Source organism: Akebia trifoliata, chromosome 2, assembly GCF_017979445.1.
Source record: "Akebia trifoliata isolate Shusen 1 chromosome 2, ASM1797944v1, whole genome shotgun sequence".
Lineage (NCBI taxonomy): Eukaryota > Viridiplantae > Streptophyta > Magnoliopsida > Ranunculales > Lardizabalaceae > Akebia > Akebia trifoliata.
The window spans coordinates 10,944,940-10,963,716 of NC_141376.1; the positions used below are offsets into that span (position 1 = coordinate 10,944,940).

The 18,777-nt window shown below is 33.5% G+C and overlaps 1 protein-coding gene across 1 annotated transcript; it reads right to left on the reverse strand.

Moving 5' to 3' along the window:
- Window positions 1–1,303: 1,303 nt before the first annotated feature.
- Window positions 1,304–6,449, reverse strand: LOC147409505 (phospho-2-dehydro-3-deoxyheptonate aldolase 2, chloroplastic-like). The gene is made up of 5 exons (XM_086429736.1): window positions 5,769–6,449; window positions 5,313–5,590; window positions 4,775–5,051; window positions 2,827–3,072; window positions 1,304–1,718 (listed from the first exon to the last, which is right to left on the reverse strand). The coding sequence occupies exons 1-5, from the start codon at window positions 6,285–6,287 to the stop codon at window positions 1,452–1,454; spliced, it is 1,587 nt and encodes a 528-aa protein (XP_086285862.1). The 5' UTR covers window positions 6,288–6,449; the 3' UTR covers window positions 1,304–1,451.
- Window positions 6,450–18,777: the final 12,328 nt, after the last annotated feature.

Below are 18,777 nucleotides of genomic sequence, written 5' to 3' on the forward strand. Positions count from 1 at the left end.
TTTCGTGAAGGGTCGTGTTAAATGTGTGTTAAATGTGTTAAAGTCACCCCAATTTTACCAACGCACCCGAATAAGTTGATTTTTTTTTTGTGAGGTTGAGTTTTAAGGTGTGGATCTCACCAAAAAAAAAAAAAAAATCAGTCAAAAAAATCAGCCAATTCTAAAATTCTTAATCTTATGAGATTAAAATATTTAAAGTGGATTGATTTATTTTATTTTATTTTTTCTTTATAAGGAAGAGATCATTCCAAAAAAAAAAAAAAAAAATTCATCCTCACTTTGGCTATGATTTGGACTGTGGGCAATAATTGGGGTGGCTTCGACATGTCCCTTTCAACTATTTAAATAATTTTCAGCTTGTGTATCAGGCAGGTCGTTGGTTGGTGGGACTCTGTCGTCAATTAATGTTGCACAAGGACCACTGGAGTAATAATGCACACATGAATGATATTTTGCTCATTAGGCGACGGAGACAAAAATTCTCTCTCCTGCCTGCAGGTCCTCTGTCCACAAATTTTAATTATAAGATTTAAAATCTTATAATGGGTCGTTCAATTCACATGGATTGTCACACTCCACAGCCTCCTAGATTTTATGAAAAATTTTATATCTAAAAAAAAAAAGTTTTCCTGCTTATCTGTGGAGTTGAAAATCGATGGCTCTAGATTTTATGAAAAAATTTATATTTAAAAAAAAAAAAAAAAAAAAAAAATGTTTTCTGCTTATCTATGGAGTTGAAAATCGATGGCTACCGACTATCCAAACTTAAAATTAAAATTCAACAGTAAAAAACAAATCAGTTTTTTTTGTACAAGTTCGTAGAATTTCATCCTCTACCAACCCCGTGCATCGGAGCACATTTTAGCATGCCACAAGGTGATCTAATCAGAAAATTTCCTCTTATTGCTGATGTCATTCGTGCGTCAAATGGCTGTTCGACTTTGAGCAAAAAAGCACTCTCCACACACAAACAATCAAGTGGGGATGCTAACGGCTTATACAAGACCCATTCTTACTCTTCTTTTTCTATCCTGATCGAGGATGACCCCTACATATTGAGGGGCACATTTCTCCTTATTCAAAATAAACAACCTAAAAGACCGGCACTGTTGCTTGGGTAGATCATAGAATCATCTCAATGATCGTTACAATCAACAATAATTAGAATTTCAGAATGATACGGAGTTGTGAGGTGCAAGACGATACAACATAATTGTCTGCTCTTTTTTGAGGTTATGGATTTTATGTCATCAACTCTTAAAAGTTATAAACTTTGTTCAAAATGTATCCAAACTTAGAAACATAAAAAACTCAACCTCAAATGATCTTTATTCCTCTCTCAAATTGCAAATCATCCACTGTTCATACCAATTTATCTAACAAACTTCGATTAAATATACCAGAGTACCAATAACTATAAGTAAATAACCAAACAGAGGGGGGGCAGAGCCCTACAGCCCCAAGGAAGCCAGAGTATGCTGTGGTCCAATTCTCTTCTTTCGGAGACGCTCTGCAATGATGAAGGCAAGCTCAAGAGACTGGGAAGCATTGAGTCTGGGATCACAGTGAGTGTGGTAGCGTGAGCTAAGGTCGTCAAATGTCACTGTCCTTGATCCTCCAATGCACTCTGTTACGTTCTGTCCAGTCATCTCAAGATGAACTCCTCCCGGGTGGCTTCCTTCTTGCTCATGCACATCAAAGAATGCCCGAACCTCCGCCTACCAACGCATAAAGACATTATTATGATGATGGTAATTGATCATATCTTTGTAACTGTTGTAATTTTTATAATTAAACTATAAGGCTAAAGGTGCCGGCTTGCTAAGTCGGTTAAGTCTCTAAGTGTTGATGCCACAACCTGGATTCAAAACCCGCATTCACCTACTAATTATTAACCCCCAACTCACTTCTTTTAAAAAAAATATGGAAAACGAAGGAAATGGAGAGGCAAAAACAGTTTTGCATTTTATCTTAGAACTGAAGAAATATACAAACCAACCAAAACAAGAAAGTTTCCTACTTGTATGAAAAGGTCAAGGAAACGCATTATCTGGGTTTTCACCCAAAAGAAACCTCGAACATCACGTGGCATCCACATCCAACCTACCACTCTTCGTTCACTGCGTTCACTTTTTGAATACTTCAGAACCCAATTGTGACATTATTATTACAAAATTTTATCTGTGCCAAAGGGGGTAGAGAGGAAAGGAAATAGAGTTGGGAGGAAAGAATTTAAAGTTGGAGGGGTATTACTGGAAAATGGAGAGAAGAGGAAAGGTGATATATAAAGTGAGGGGGTATGCTTGGAAATTTGGAGGGGGGGGACAACAATAAAGTTGGAGGGGTATTCTTGAAAAGCAAGATATAAAGTTAAAAATTGTCATTATGCAGTTATGGAATTAAATCCCAACACTTTGTGGGGGGACAAAGATGAGAGTACAACTGTCCTACTTAATTAGATAGATTATTATTATTATTGTTTTAAGCTACACTTGACAGTTAACTAGGACGGTACGGTGGATGGCCCATTTCATTGATAAGCCATACCCCAGATATCACACAGATCAAACAGTACTATTCAATGGACCCCTTTGTGAATGATTTCTCGTCGATTTGGCTCATTGTTCAAAAACTTTGGGTACATAATTTTCAGGGAGGATGATCATGATGCTAATTGGTTCATAGAATGGTTTCAAATTAACAGTATGTAAAGTTGGTGCAAGTGTAAAACAGTTTGGCATGATTTTGCCCCCTAAACAAGAAACTAGACAACTGAATTTAAATTAGGGAGTTAAGAACATGAGTAATAATGGTGAGAGATTATACCAGGATTGCATCAAAGGGGCGTGTTTTGAGACCACAGGGAGCCTTAATGGTATTTCCATGCATCGGGTCACTAACCCAAGTGACGATCTGCCCTGCTCTGCGGACTGCCCTAATCAGATGGGGAAGCTTCACTCTCATGTTCTCAGCTCCCATCCTTGCAATCACCGTTATCCTCCCTGGCTTATTGTGAGGATTCAGGATCTCAATGAGTTTAACTAGCTGGTTGGGATCCATCTTATCGCTCACCTGAATCACAAACACCAATCACCTCATTTTTCATTTAAATAACCAAAATCACAATCAAATTCCTTTGTCCAACCCACACAAACAAAACACATTTCTGAATCACACTTAAAACAATGGTTCAAAAGCAAGGAATTAAGTTTTGATTTTAGTGTCGATTTCGGTCAGCTTGGAAATGGAAATATTTCATTCAATGTGAAAAGTAGTACATTTTTTTTGGAAATGATGGAAATATTGTGGAAGTGATGAAAATATTGAGGAAATTAATATTTAAACTGTGAAGAATGATAAAATAGGCATTAAAATACTGTCATTGAGTCATCAAAATATAATAAACAATCAAATGGAGTGGAAATGAAGATCAACAACATCTTGAGAGTACGAAGGTATAAACTAATAGTACTACTTACTATGTAAAACACTTGCTTAAATGGAGAATATGCATGAATAAATTAATTATGTATCTAACTAACTAAAACATGGATGATAGTGTTCCATACTTATATGAACATACTAAAATACTTAAAATACATCAAAATAAGATGATATAGATATCTAAATATCAGAATTTATTTATGAATAATGATGAATGCATGTGGTCTTGGTACGCAGTTGGGTACGCGGCTGACGTGCCGAGGGCACAGAACTGCACATCTTTTTCCTGTGTATCCCGATGAAAATGATCTATGGTTCTGTGCCCTTACCACATCAGCCGCGTGCATTTATCACGACTCTTTATTTATATTAATTAATGGATATTGTGTGCAATTATTTTATTACTAAACATTATTTATTAAGTAAATTTACAAGTCCTTTCTATAAAAAAAAATTATATTTATAAGTTTTTATCAATATTTTCTGAACATTTCTTTTAAAATCGAATATTTTGATCAAAATCTACTATTCATCAAAATATTTACACCAATAATGCATTTTATACCCAAAATTTGATTATCTCAATTGAAATTTATTATTCACCGAAAATTTCGTGATATAAAGTGATTTCCATTGAAATATTTAGAAAAAAACAATCATAAATTTCATGTTGAGCCTTGTCGAAACAAAAATATTTTGATATATTTCGTAGAAATATGTTGAAATTTAATAGTATGACCAAAAGAAGTCAGACAGTTAAGAGCCCTTGCTTTTTTTTTTTTATAAGTAAAAAAAAAATAGTTAAGAGCCCTTGCTTATCAACTAAAAAGTCAACAACTAAACTTAGTTTGAGAAATCTCTCAAGTACCAAATTCTTTGTCATATAGTGTGAGCACAGATCCCTAGATCTAGCAATGCATAAGATGAAAAAATCAAGAAATAAAAAAAATGCACAAGATTTACGTGATTTGGCTATGCCTGTCCACGAAGAAGAGTTGAGAATGATTACGATCCTTACCAAACCTTAGGTTTCCCAATCCAAAATTAACTATCCTTTTGGTTCGCAAAAGCGTAATCAATTCCTTTTTCTTCCCAAATTTGGATGAAAAAGTTCAAAAAGTAGCGGTGAAAAACGACGGTTTCCCCGTGACTTTTTCGTGTATAGTACCTTTTGTCAATAGAATATAAGGCGTAAACATAACCGTCAGCAATTGATTTTACGAAATCGGAAAGCTTTCTTTGGCTCATCCAAGTGAAACTCAGTTATTCGAGTCATTCAAAAATGAATGGATCACATAATAAAGGAAAGTAAGGGATGTGTTGACGATACCTTGATCCCTAGGGGATTGGCAACTCCTCTTAAGAACTCGACATGGGCACCATCCAATTGCCGAGTGCGCTCCCCAACCCAAAGCATGTGAGCAGAACAATCGTAATAACGCCCAGACGTTGAATCCTCCCTAGTAAGGGCTTGCTCATAAGGCAAGAGCAAGCACTCATGGGATGTCCAAAACTCGGTGGTGGTCATGATTGGGTGATCCACGGTGAGTCCAGCCGCAGCCATGAACCCTAAGGCCTCATCAACCCGGTGAGCTAGCTCACGGTACCTGTCGAACCATTGTAACAACAACCCACATTATGATCTCCAACATTTCCAACATCCCAGCGACACAACTCGACTCGGTGCAAATCCTTATTATAACATTTAGAAAATTTTCTAATCGGCTACCAATTGAATGATAGAAATGATATATAATCTTGAATTTAAACTACTGTTATAAACATATACAAGAAACAATCAAAAAATAAAATTCAGAACTAAAATAAAATTAAAAAAAAAAGTCCCAACTTTCGGCGAGTGGAAATACCTGTCTCCCTGCTCACTATGGTCCGTGAAATCGAGATTCCACTGAGTGACTCGCTGCATTGCAGCATAACCACCAGTGGCGAAAGCCCTAAGGAGATTCAGAGTCGCCGCAGCTTGGCAATAAGCCCTGGTCAACCTATGTGGATCTGGAGTCCTCGATTTCAAATCGAAGGCATCACCATTCACATTGTCACCTCTGTAACTCGGCAATTTTACGCCGTTCTTCTCCTCAAATGGATCCGATCTTGGTTTCGCAAATTGACCGGCCATTCTCCCCACCTAAACAACAATTATTCCCAACAATTCTCAATCTCAAATTCACAAATCTAACAACAACAAGAACAAAGATTCAACCTTTATGCTGGGCATTTGTCCTCCGAACATTATTCCCAACAATTCAATCTCAAATTCACAAATCAAACAACAACAAGAACAAAACCAAGAAAAAAGATTCAACCTTTATGATGGGCATTTGTCCTCCAAACATCAAAACAACGCTCATCTGAAGAATAATCCGGAACGTATCACGGATGTTATTAGCATTAAATTCCTTGAAACTCTCTGCACAATCTCCACCTTGAAGAAGAAACGCCTTCCCCATTGCAGCATCAGCAAGTCTCTCCTCCAAATTCCTAGCTTCCCCTGCAAATACAATTGGGGGGAAGGATTCTAGGGTTTTAAGCACGGATTCGAGATCTGACTGATCTGGGTACTCTGGAAGTTGAAGGGCTTTCTTGGATTTCCAGCTGTCGATAGCCCATTTTACAGGAATTGTTGATGTGTTTGTGGTGGGTATGGTTGCCGTTGATTTTTTAGGGTCAGCAGCATGGACAGCTGAGATGGGTTTGATGGATCTGGGTTTAGATTTGGTGGAGGGGAGAAGAGGGAGGGAAGGTTGGATAGGTTTGGAAGAAGGGAGGAGAGATTGGGTTTGAAGGGATTTAGAGGAGAAAACAGAGCTGCTTGTAAGAGCCATTGTGTTCTTAGTTGGTTCTCTCTCTCTCTTTCTTTTTTAACTTAATTTTTTTTCTCTCCAAAACTTGATTGCTGTGCTGTTCCTCTGTTTGGAGGACAGAAGAGAGTGAGAGAGAATGCAAGCTTTGAAGAATGGAGATGGGAAGAGAAATGTGAGGATCTTTATAGGGTCTTGGAAGAGATGGGTCTTTGTTTGCTGGTTGATTGTTAAATTGAGAAAAAGAGTATTTTTGGAAATTAAAAAAATCAGAGTGGACGTTAAAAAAGGTCACACCATGTTTGAAATAGTGAATGAAACATAAAAGTGAGATGCGAGGATATTCGGGGAAAAAAACAAATAAGATATTCATAATTTCAGTTATCAAAATAGGTATTTAAATTTTTATAATAATTTGTAATAAAAATTAATATTATATTATAAAAAATTGTATACAACCTCCCAACCCACCGCCACAACAACAACAACACAACAACAACAACAAAAAAAAAAAAAAGAGAGGTCAGACTCAATCTCAGGCCCATCTCATGAATAGCTTTCAATTTTATTCCTTTTTACCATTTAAGAATATTCTTCTTAATTTTATTGTATTTCTTTTTTTATTCCTCTTTTTAAGAATAATCATTTAATTTTATATATTATATTTTATTTTTTCTCTCTTTTTCAATAATATCTCTTTAATTTTATTATCTTTTCCTTTCTCTCTTATTTTTCAAATATTACCCTTCTAATTCTATTACGTTTTTTTTTCTACCCCATTAACCTCAAAGAGGATATCTGTGCTAAAAGGCATGAACAAACTCTAGTATATTAAACAATAAGAAATGAAGAAAGTGAATGGGTACAAATCTACCAAGTTTCTAAAATGAGTGTGTTGCTTTGGTTAATTGAATACTCACATGTACCCAATTGGTAGAAGCAATTTAATCATTTTAATTTCTTTAGACTCAACTCAAAATAGTTCAGTTAAAATAGGATTCAGAATTAGGATTTTCGATTTCATTTCAATTTCTATCAAATGAATTGGGATTTGCAATTAACAAAAGTCATTGCTAAGCAGATGACCCAGTGTCTTGATGCCACGTGTACAAATATCAAGGTAAAATTCCAGTACCTAAACGTTCAAAAAAATTCTCCGCAATTTTCTCTCCACCTAATCAATTGCTCAATCTATTTTCAATATATATGGCATGATGTCATTGGTTCACTAGTTTAGTACCGATTTTTGTTAACAACGAATCTTTATTCAAATTAAAAGGTACTCATCGACAAGTCTGACTTTCTAGCTGGCAAGATGTTTCAAAATTGAGGTAGAATCCTCTTCACAACATGACATGAGGCCTTTCGTATTTATTTCTCTCTTACATTTTCACACTCCTATATTTTCATTAATATTTAAGATACTTCCTTAGATATATTACACCAGCGGACTAGTCACTTCAAAGTTTTTTCCCCCATTGACAATCCTTTGAACAATTTTTTTACTTTATGTTAGAGTCGTGAAGAATGCACAAAATAAATCATACGTGGTTGACATGGCAAAGGTACAGAATCATAGATCTTTTTCTTTGAGATACACGCGAAAAAAGATATGTGATTTTGTGTCCTTTCCACATCAGTCACGTACAGATCACGTGCATTCCTCATTATTCTTTTGAGTCATGATAATATGACTTGTCAGGTGGCATATTAAATCAATTCCTTGACATGACCAGTTTTGAAATCATAGAACTGTACACCTCGGGATACACAATTGCATTTTCTCATCAAAAGTGTATCCCAATATAATTGTGTATCTCGAGGCATACAGATCTACGGTTCCCGAGGTGAGTCATATTAAGAGGACTGTTGTTTATTTTTATAGGTAAGTTGAACTTCATGTAAAAGTTTGTTTTTCAATGTGTCAAACCAAGTGTGAGCTATGGGTCTAAGCTCTGTATAAACAAAGTTTGTATTGATTGTATTTCCCCATCTTAGTTGTAACGTTTGAGCGTCAAACGTCCTTCCATCTTTGAAAAGGCCAAAACAGACAGGGTTGTTAGCTGCCCACGTGCTCCTCGCGTGAACTAGTTTTAATATGTACAAGGGATTGTCGGGTTGGATCTAAAAGTTTTTACGGTCCAGCAAGACTAATCAACTTGCCTGATTTTTTAGTTGACCGGTATAAAATTCGTTTGAGTCAACTCATTAACTCTATGGAGTCACCTGGGAAACATGCCGAGTTAGGTGACAATCCCGATTCTCAACCAAGTCATGCAATTATATTTGGAGACATGTTATTGCCACACCAATTCTTATGTAAATCTACAAGGAAATTGCGCATATTTGGTGTGGCATTAGTAAAAGTTATTGTGGTAATAATAACTCTCTTATTTTAGTCTAAATTGACTCATGAATTATTGAATTGACTCAACTCAATGATTGAGTTTGAGTTTTCAAAATGACATAATTCCCAAAGCAGTATTTTCATCAGCAAGCTTGTTTTAATGAATTTAGTGATTCGATGTTGAAAGGTTTTGAACCTAAGTCACTGATATCATTACCCAAAGACTTTATCAACTAAGCTAACCGCACCAACCCCAAAACCTTAACTTGAGAAGTCTTTTTTCTTTTATATAAAAAAAAAATAGATAAATAATTTAATTAGTGGATGAAAGAGGATTTAAATAAAGGTTGTGATATCAGTCCTCATAGACCTTAACAAGTTATACATAATTTTATGAACACTAAGCATTGGCATCACAGGTACCTTAGCAACTTGGGGCACTTGCTCACGATATGTGTGTGTTCTTTTTGTTAATTTATTTTAAAGTTCATAATAACGATTATTTCATAAAGAACTATGCTACACTGACTTCCGACAACTCAACCTTCAACATTGTGTCTATAGAGATTTATTATTTTTTTTATTATCAGTAAATCTATTTTTAATGAGTTTAATAATTTGATGTTGTCGAGATTTAAACCCCAAGTCTTTGGTATCATCACTCAAAGACTTTACCAACTAAGTTAATTGGTACCAGCACTTGATAAGAATAACCCATTTTCCTTGAATGCATGATACTTGTATCTCGAGGAATAAAATCTATGGTTATGCATACTCCCACGTCAACGTCTTTTAAATAAACTCATTTTGGAGTTACATAAAGTGTAATCATGCACTTAGTATTTCGAAAAAAAAATATTTAGCAAATTTATTACATTTTGTTGTAATAGATTCCTTATTTACCTATTTCAATTACTCCACTATTTAACTTATTTCTATGGTTCTCATGATCAAACAATTTAAATTAAAAATGTAAACAAAAAAATTATTTTGAATATATTTAAAAAAATATTATTTATAGTGGATCCCACCATTACCTAACACCCGTGTTTAGTTTTGTTGTTTTTATTTTATTTCCACAAAGAAAATCTAAACGAATCATTTGTTTTGTTAGTTGAGATCTGGACCATATGGAAGTATAAATAAAAAAACATTATTGTTGAGTGTACATTTTTAAATTAGACGGTCAATGCACGTGGTGGGGTGCTCTACAGAGTATGCTAATCTGTATCACACGTGGGCGATGTTCTCTCGACCGATTATAATTTTTAAACAATTAGAATATAATTTTTAATAATAAATTATAATTTAAGACACTAATGAGTTATTCTATAATTATTCCCAATTCGAGCAATGAAAGAGAAAACAGTAACCATCATATGAGATTCCTAGGGATTGAGGAGTGGATGCTTATCGACATACAAAGAATGTCTTCCTTGTACCAACTTACTCCTCCATGGCCTACCTACACTGGAAAGTATAAAGTGTAATAATTGTAAATTATTTATTGAATAATGATTTTCTGACAACCCCGTCGGACACATGTTCTTATAGGCCCCTTGACTTTGATATGTGTTCGAATCATAGATTCTTTTTCCAGGATACACAACTACACATATTTATGAGGATGTACAATTGTGTATCCCGAAACAAAAGTTTGATTCTAGCCCATATCATGTCCAAGTGCATATGGGGTTGTGTGTCAGGGAGAGCTTTAGAAAATTACGACTCTTTTTTCTTTGGCCAGTAACTCACTAACTCGAATAAGAATCGAGATCTAGTATGGTATCTCTTTCCAATACATAGGAAAGATGTCTACATGGCAACTAATGTCTCGTTGGGCTGCGTGAACAACTTAATTAGGAGCCCAAGGTTATTTAAACTCTAATTAAAGCGTGCCTCACAGACATCTTTCCTATTTTATAGGAATGGGATACTATTTTGGATCCTAAGTCCTTGAATAATTGATCTTGTTTTCTTTTTTGTCACTGTAATTATACCATCATCCACTTAAACTCGGTACCCTCAAGTGAAACATCCATTGAATGAAGTTCCTAAGGATTGCAACTCAAGCCAATCATGCGGTATCCAATATCTTAATAGGTGAAACATATGCATTTAGAAGAATAAATGAAAATGAAGGTATATGTCATCTTAGAAGATCTCGACGTGTCCAACAAGAATCAGAATGTCAATATAAGAAAAATTACGATTGTGCTCATAATTATCGATGATTATCATGAAAACAATCATTGTGCCTGATTTAGGAATATTTGGAAACAATATACAGATGAGTGGATTGTGTAAAAACATGGAGGAGAATAAAAAGAGAAATTATAAATTTCTTTATCATTATAATGAGAAAAGGTGGAATAGACCACGTGCGACATAAAAATAAAGGTAAAAATCCTTTTGATACATGTGTGTTTGCACATGCCGCCTTCTAGTATAAATAAGATATTTTGCCTTTGTGAATTCTTAGTTAAATTCTAATTGATTAAAAAACAAACTTTTGCAAGAAATACCTGTTGACATCCAAAGGAGGGTTGGTGAACTAAGGAAGCCACCACACATAATATCTAAAACAAAAGTGGGTTGGTGAAACAAATAAGCCACGACTTGTAATTTGTTTTCTTCATATGCACCAAACCATTGATGTTCTTTCCTTGTAAATGCATGCCCTACTAAACACATAATTAGATCCACTAAACCCAAGCCATCATCTCTTATTAAAAACATAAATAATAATAATAATAAATTATAAAAAGAAAAAAATCAAACAAATATTAGACTTAAATATATAAACTACTCAAATCAATATTCATGAACCAATTATAAAAAGTTTTCAAATCCAAAAACTTGCAGTCACCCGTAAAGCTTCTTGTGTTAAGGTATACAACGAATCTGTATCTCTTAAGGATTATTATGCTCATAATAACATTTCATTTATAATCACGTTCACTAACAATATCGACGATTACACTGCCCATAAAATAACTTAATTAAAATTCTTTCTCAACTAAGTTATCAATGATGTTCTCTAATCGTAACTCCATGTTGCCTCAAAAAAAAAAAAAAAAAAATGGTCGGATGTAGATAACAAAATTCTAAGAACTTAAAAAGAAAACAACAAATTTTCACAATTGAATTTGAATTTTAGATTTTTTAAGAGTTCGGTGATCGTCTATTTTCAAAGTCTTTCAAATTAAAACTTTTATCTAAGCCAGAACTCTGGGCTAGAGTTATGAGATAGATCAAAGAATATTTTTTTCATATATTGCACGTAAGCCCCACAAGCCAAACTCTAAAATAATTTAATAAGCTCAACTCTAAAAATCTCTTAAGGATTTTTAGAGATGTTTTGAGATAATACGAAAGCTTAGAGAGGTTTGGGAGAGATTTTGGCAAAATTTTAAATTACCAAATGAACTTCTCCATTTACCTTAGAAGGGTCTTCTATTTATAGGATTTTATTAAAACCTTCATGAAAAACAACTTTTCCACCTTTTAACTTTGACTTTGATGGTCTTTATCTTCTTGTTGGGTCTCACCAATCTTGATCAAGAATAGATATGTTGATAAAAATCCAAAAGTTTTAGAGAATTTTTTATAGATGTTAGAATGGTCTTAAGACTTTGACCTTGAATCAATTGTGAAGGAACCAAACCAAATAACATGTAATTAGATGATAGGTTTTTGGTCTTTTTGGTCACTTCTCTTGAAAGAATCTTTAACAAACTAATAGGTTAGTCATTAGGTACAAATTTTATAGAATTCTCTATAAAAGACAAAGTAGCCATGAATTTTAAAAATTCGACAAATTACATTGAATACCATGAAAATTCTTTAAATTTTGAAAAATATGAAAATGTTAGAAGAGAGATTTGCCTTTGATGAGTCTCAAGAAACCAATGTTAGTGAAGGTAATTAGCCTTAAATGGGGACCAAGCAAAACTAAAAGTTTTTGCTGAAAGAAAAAAAAAATTTACAAAAAAAAAAAAATCATGATGGTGAGTTTATTGAAGAATTAAAGGATGTGCAAAAGAGTAAAATTAAGCGACTTTCTTTGGAAAAAATTCATTAAGGAGTGGATTAAATGATAATTATCTCAAACAAAATTTGAGCACACATGGGTTTGAAATAGAATTAGTCTTCGGTGAACCAAGGCCTGAACAAAAATTATGTCTGACCATGGGTCATCCTTGGATTAGGCAAAAATACTCCTAAACATAGGTTACCTTTGATCAAACAAAAATATACTTGATCAAGGTTGAGGTATAGTTAGGCTTAAGATTAAGCTTGGCCAAGGATTAGGTACTACCAAGCTTAACCTAGAATCTAAAAAATGGGTTTCAGGTCTTGTGGTTGCTTGAAAATGAGGTTTTGAACCCTCCTAAAAATTGTCTCGGGTCAAATCCCTTCTCGAAAGGTTTTTGATGCCCTCGGACTCGACTTAGGTAAAAATGAGGTATCTACAGCATAAATAACACAATTACATAGTAATAACATTGTATGGCCATCTTTTTTTATGGTCGAGAAATTAACCTCCAAAAATTGATATGCAATCATGAGTTTTTTATGAGTCAACTTAGAAAATAGACCGAGTTAGATATTGATATTGAATATTTCTATTAGAATAGAAATCAATTATCATTCCAAAATTTAAAGTATTTAATAATTTAAATATGGAAAGTATTGGGAGGCCCAAATGAGAGTCAAAACATTGTGTTAAACATTTTTCAAAATATGGGTTACAAGTTTTGGAATGAGTTAATTTTTTGTGAGGATGGTCTATATGGTGAATAGATCATCCTCACAAAAAATCAACTAATTCTTAAACTTCTAACCATGATTTACAAGTTAAAGAACCGTGGATCATTCATTCTTTTATAAATCACTTTTGATGGAGTTAGAAATTTCAAAATTAACTGATTTTTGATGAGAATGATCTCCTCATCATAGAGATCATCTTCACAAAAAATTAGCCCGTTTCAAAACTTCAAACCCATAAATTTAAAAAAAATTTGACTCTCTTTAGGGCCTTCGAACACCACCCATTAAATATACATTTGTTTGATTAACTGGTCAAACGTTCAAAGACTATAACTTAGAGGTCTCTTTCAAGAGTCTCTTTCACCAAGGCATCTAATACTCACAATCACAATATTGTAAACGTGGAAGTGTGGTAGATTCACATGTTCAACAAAGAAATTTAATATAATGTGCGCAAAAGACAAAAGTAAGGTTAAGCAGCGGTGGTCCAATAACATTCATTATTAAATATCTTTGAAAAAATAATTTATTATATAAAATAAATAATTATTTAAAAAAAAAAATTGGGATGGTTGATCCATAATCAAACATTAAGACATATATTGGAGCTTTATCAGATCTTTAGATCCTTGTTCAAAAGCGTAGGTTATTGGATCTGATTTCGAGTCTTACATGATTCATTGACCGTTCTAAGTATTAAAATGAAACTTAGTGAAAGATAATTTTGTAAATGATCATGTATTAAATTTTAGTTTATAATTATTAAATAATTTATTTTATATTATATCAAATATCCTAAAAAAAATAATCATAATCGATTATATATAAGACTTGTTAATTGATCATCAATCCTCATAATCAATTATATTATTTCTTATCAAATGATTCTGTAAATTATTGTTCTTCGATTGTGATCAGTTGTCTATCGTATATAACTTAACTTATGCATTAATTGGGCCCATAAACCCTACAAAGAGATTATTTTTGTCAGCCTATACAAAGATAATCAAATTGGTAGGTGGTTTCTATTTACTAAATTTGATAAATTCTCTTGATTGGCTTTTAATTTAATTATTTTTGATATTTTATTGGAATATTTACATCACGTGTAATTTCTTTTTTACTAGTCTAAATCTGAAGATCATGGAGTATCCGATTGATGCTTTTCCAAATAGGGAACATCAACTATTGTACCTTGTTGTAGGAGTGTCAATGGGTCGATTCCAGATCAGTTCCTAAAGAATGTAGAACCATAATCATTATATTTAATTCGATTTCAATTTTTGTTGGTTTCAGGTCCGATTTCAAAATAAATGAAATCGGTACCAGAACCGTAAAATATCACGAGTACCCATCAATTCTGATTCTAGTTTTTTATAGTTTTTTTGTCTTCAAAAATTCCAGAAAGACTTACCTTTAAATATATTTGTTGACTTGTAGTGACTCACAGTGGTGAACTCGACAATAATTAAAAAGTGTCGAGTTTGACAATAAATAAAAATTGGTAAACTCGACAATAAATAATGGTGAGTTCGACAGTAAAAATTGTGAACTCGACAATAAATAAAAAAAATGGTGAGTTCGTTAGTAATGAGGGATTATTAAGAAAGAAAAAGTTTACTAAATGTTCTATCAAGCTACCGTACAAAACTTAAGGATTATTTAGAAAAACTCTTTCATGAGGGTCTTTTGAGTAATTTCCCTTGTTTAATTCAGTTCCATTAATCATGCAAAAACTTTAAAATAAAATTCCATTTTGAATATTTTTATTTAAAATATTTTGATATTATTTATGGTTACCAAACGCCAATTTTTATTTTTGTTTCTTCCAAGAAGTAGAAGGAATCTTTTCAAAAGTCCATTGTGATGGTTAATGCACATGGTGGGGGATGCTTCTGGGAATCTGTGACTCTGATATGACACGTGGACAATGCATTAGAGTATGTTTGGAACTATTATAATAATTGATTTTAGGGTCAATAATCAATTATGAGCCTCATAATTAATTATAGTGATTTTTGGGATTCTTGATGATACAAGAAAGAAAACAAAATGCTTTCCCACTCTCTTTTCCTCCAAATGCTTGGGACTATCAATCAATCATGTAGGATTATTCAAAATTAGATATGATAACTTAAGTTTTGGATCGATTCGACAATTTATCCCATATGAAATGAGCCATGATAATCTGACTTACCCATGTGGGATACTCAATTGACATCTCTGACGTGACAGGCTTGGAAACTATAGATCTACTATCCTCGGGATAACAAACATCATCTTTTTATGAAAAATCATAATTTTGTATCTCGAGGAGAGTAGATCTATGGTTCCTGAGCTTGTCATGTCAAGGATGTTGATTGAGTATACCAGATCTCTTTGTGCGTGTGTGAGCGTGTGTGTGTGTTTTCTTGTTAATGAAAAGGGTCTAGCTTGTGTGAATCGTAGTCACAAAAATCCATAAAATTCTTCGAATAAGTGATCAGTTGATTTAATCAACCAATTAATCATATAATATGATAATATTTTTATAGTTCACCCTATTTTCTCCAACATTCAAATCTCATGGACAAAATGAGATTCTTAGTGAGATCGAAGAAGATGGATTTTGGTAAGAAAAAAAATAAGCATCATTTATATATTTTCTGAAAATTTTCCTAATTTTTATACAGACCTTTCCAAAATTCATCCTTGTTAATCTAATCTCTAATGAATAATGTTGGAGTGACCTCAAGATTGATCTCAATTCACACTTTACTAATGTGGAGGTGTGTACGGATCATAGATGCTTTTCATCCTAATACGAGTGAAAAGCATCTATGGTTGTGTATGCACCTCTACATCAACAATGTGTGAATTAAGGTCAAACTTGAGGTCACTGCACTCTAATCTAATTGAAGCCTACCAAATAATCGCTCAATCCCTACTTTGTTACTATCGTATGAACTCAATAAATGTGTTTAAACCTTTGTTTCCAATTCAAAATACAGAAAAAATTCGAGTTTTATTCAATTTTGGATTGCAAAAATTTGATCAAAATTTTGATTAAAGGAAACTATGCCATATATGTTTTACAACATGTAACAAGTTACAGAATTATTTTTTTCTACCAAATTTTATAAAAATTCATAAAAAAATAATATGTTTTATTCATTTTTTAAACTTTAAATACGTTAATTATTTAGAATAATTCAACAAATTGTAAACAAAGATACTAGGTAGCCTATTTAAGAAAAGGAAGTATAAGACTTCATGGGCCCAAAGTTGACAAGGCCTAAGTCTGAGCCTTTCAAATTTGGGTTGGGCTTTGTTTATAAAAATGTTAAATTAATGCACCTTTCAAAATTGTCTGATGCCACATTTCATCAAAACAGGTTGAAAACGGTTGAGAGGACCGTACATTTATTATTTTATGATGGGCTTTAAAAAAAAACCAAAAAATTTACAAAATCATACATGAACCTATATGTATTTACCAGATTGGGCTTTGCAAGGCCCTAGCTCGGCCTAGATTTAAAAGGGCTGGGAAATTTTGAACTCGTCCCGACCTTAGCAAACTCAAGATCAAGGCTCAGAATAATAATTATTTTTTTTTTGTAAGACAGACCACGTTAACGGGAGAGAGTAAAATCTAGTAAGAATGACCTTATTTATACAATTATAATAAATTTTTTTTAATACAATTTCTTATACAAGACAGACGATCGAAGGATATCCTATCCACTTTAACAACTCAACCACTAACGATGAATGTGATTCAATCAACAGATTCGTACCCTCCAACGAGAATAAAGACAGCCCTTCAAGTAAGTCTTTAAATTCCGCAAAATTATTGGTAAAATTCCTATAAATTTACTTGATGCCTTCACAATTTTCCCTTCGAAGTTCCTTAGAATGCATCCAACTCCTGAATTTCCCGAATTGCTCAAACTCGAACAGTCAAAATTTAATTTGAGCCAACCAAAATTGGGTTTCAAGCAACTCACCGCGATGAACCTACTTTGAGGAATAATTGGTTTTCTGAAATTAAACATCAACTCATTAAAAATGATATTATTTCTAACTAACCACATTAAAATCCAAGGAATGGTTCTTGCTTCCAAAGATTTCATGGTTTTGCACCAAGAGATGATGGATGAAATAGTACCAACCTGAGGAGGTTTTCTAATTTCTACGTTCATCGATATATTCCTTTTATTTATTTATTTAAATTATGGAAGAATGGGCTCTCATAATTCAAACCAAACCTAACATTGGATTCATTTCTTGGATTCTAGATTACGAACCAACATTCTCGTGATGAATCCTCTACTCCGAGGAGTTGGACTGGAACCAAACTTCGGATTAAACTCGTTGAGGCTCACTCAAACATTGAATGTATGTCTGCCTGGCCAATTCTTGGCAAACTTATAAATCAAAGATGAGCTTTACTTGCATTTTTAACCATTGGATTCGATGGTGAGAATTGTTTTTAAATGTAGGGCTGAAATGTTTGAATCAAATGGTTAGAAATCATCAATGAGGATGATTCCTAGTTTGCTGGTTCAAGAAATTATAGAGGACCAAATATTGGGCCCGAAAGCGTGTACAACGTGCTAGACAATGGAGACCAAGGGATTTGTTTACGATCTCAACTCGTGGCTGTACGTACAGATCTTCTCTCTCGTATAAAACGTACGTGTACTACGTACCATGCATGCATGTGACCAAGTTGATCAGATACAACAAATGTGGTTGGTTGGTTGTGCATCTACTTAGTATCTGTTTCCAACTGCACGTCTACTTTTGTTGGACAAATTTAATATCCTCTAAATTAATTGAATCGTGATAATCTGACTACCTCACGTGGCACACTCAATTGACTCTCCTAACGTGACAAGTTCGTGAACCATAGTTCTGTATGTCTCGGGATACACAACTGCACTTCCCCATAAAAAAGTGTATCCCGAGGCATACAGATCTATGGTCGTCAAACTTGTCACGTCAAGAGAGTCGATTGAGTGTGCTATGTGGGGGTAGTCAGATTATCACAACTCAAATTAATTTGATCTAAAACTGTAACTTGCACCAGTGGCATCACATCAAACTTGATGGACCCTAGGTATACTAATAAAAGCAAAAATGTCAATCATCTGGACCCCACATAAAAGAAGAAAAAGATTTTCATTGAAACTCTTTTGAGCCCATGGGCCCATGACATTTATCTGATCACCGACTGAATTAGTTTGATTGGTGATGCTTAACTTGTAGATCCAACTACCAAAAACCAATCATCACTAAAGAAAAACACACACACACCACCAAAAAGCAATGTAATGTCCAATGGCCAGAAATCAACTTGAGATATGACTATAAATCTCTGATAAATGTGGTTTGGTCGATATGTAATTAAGC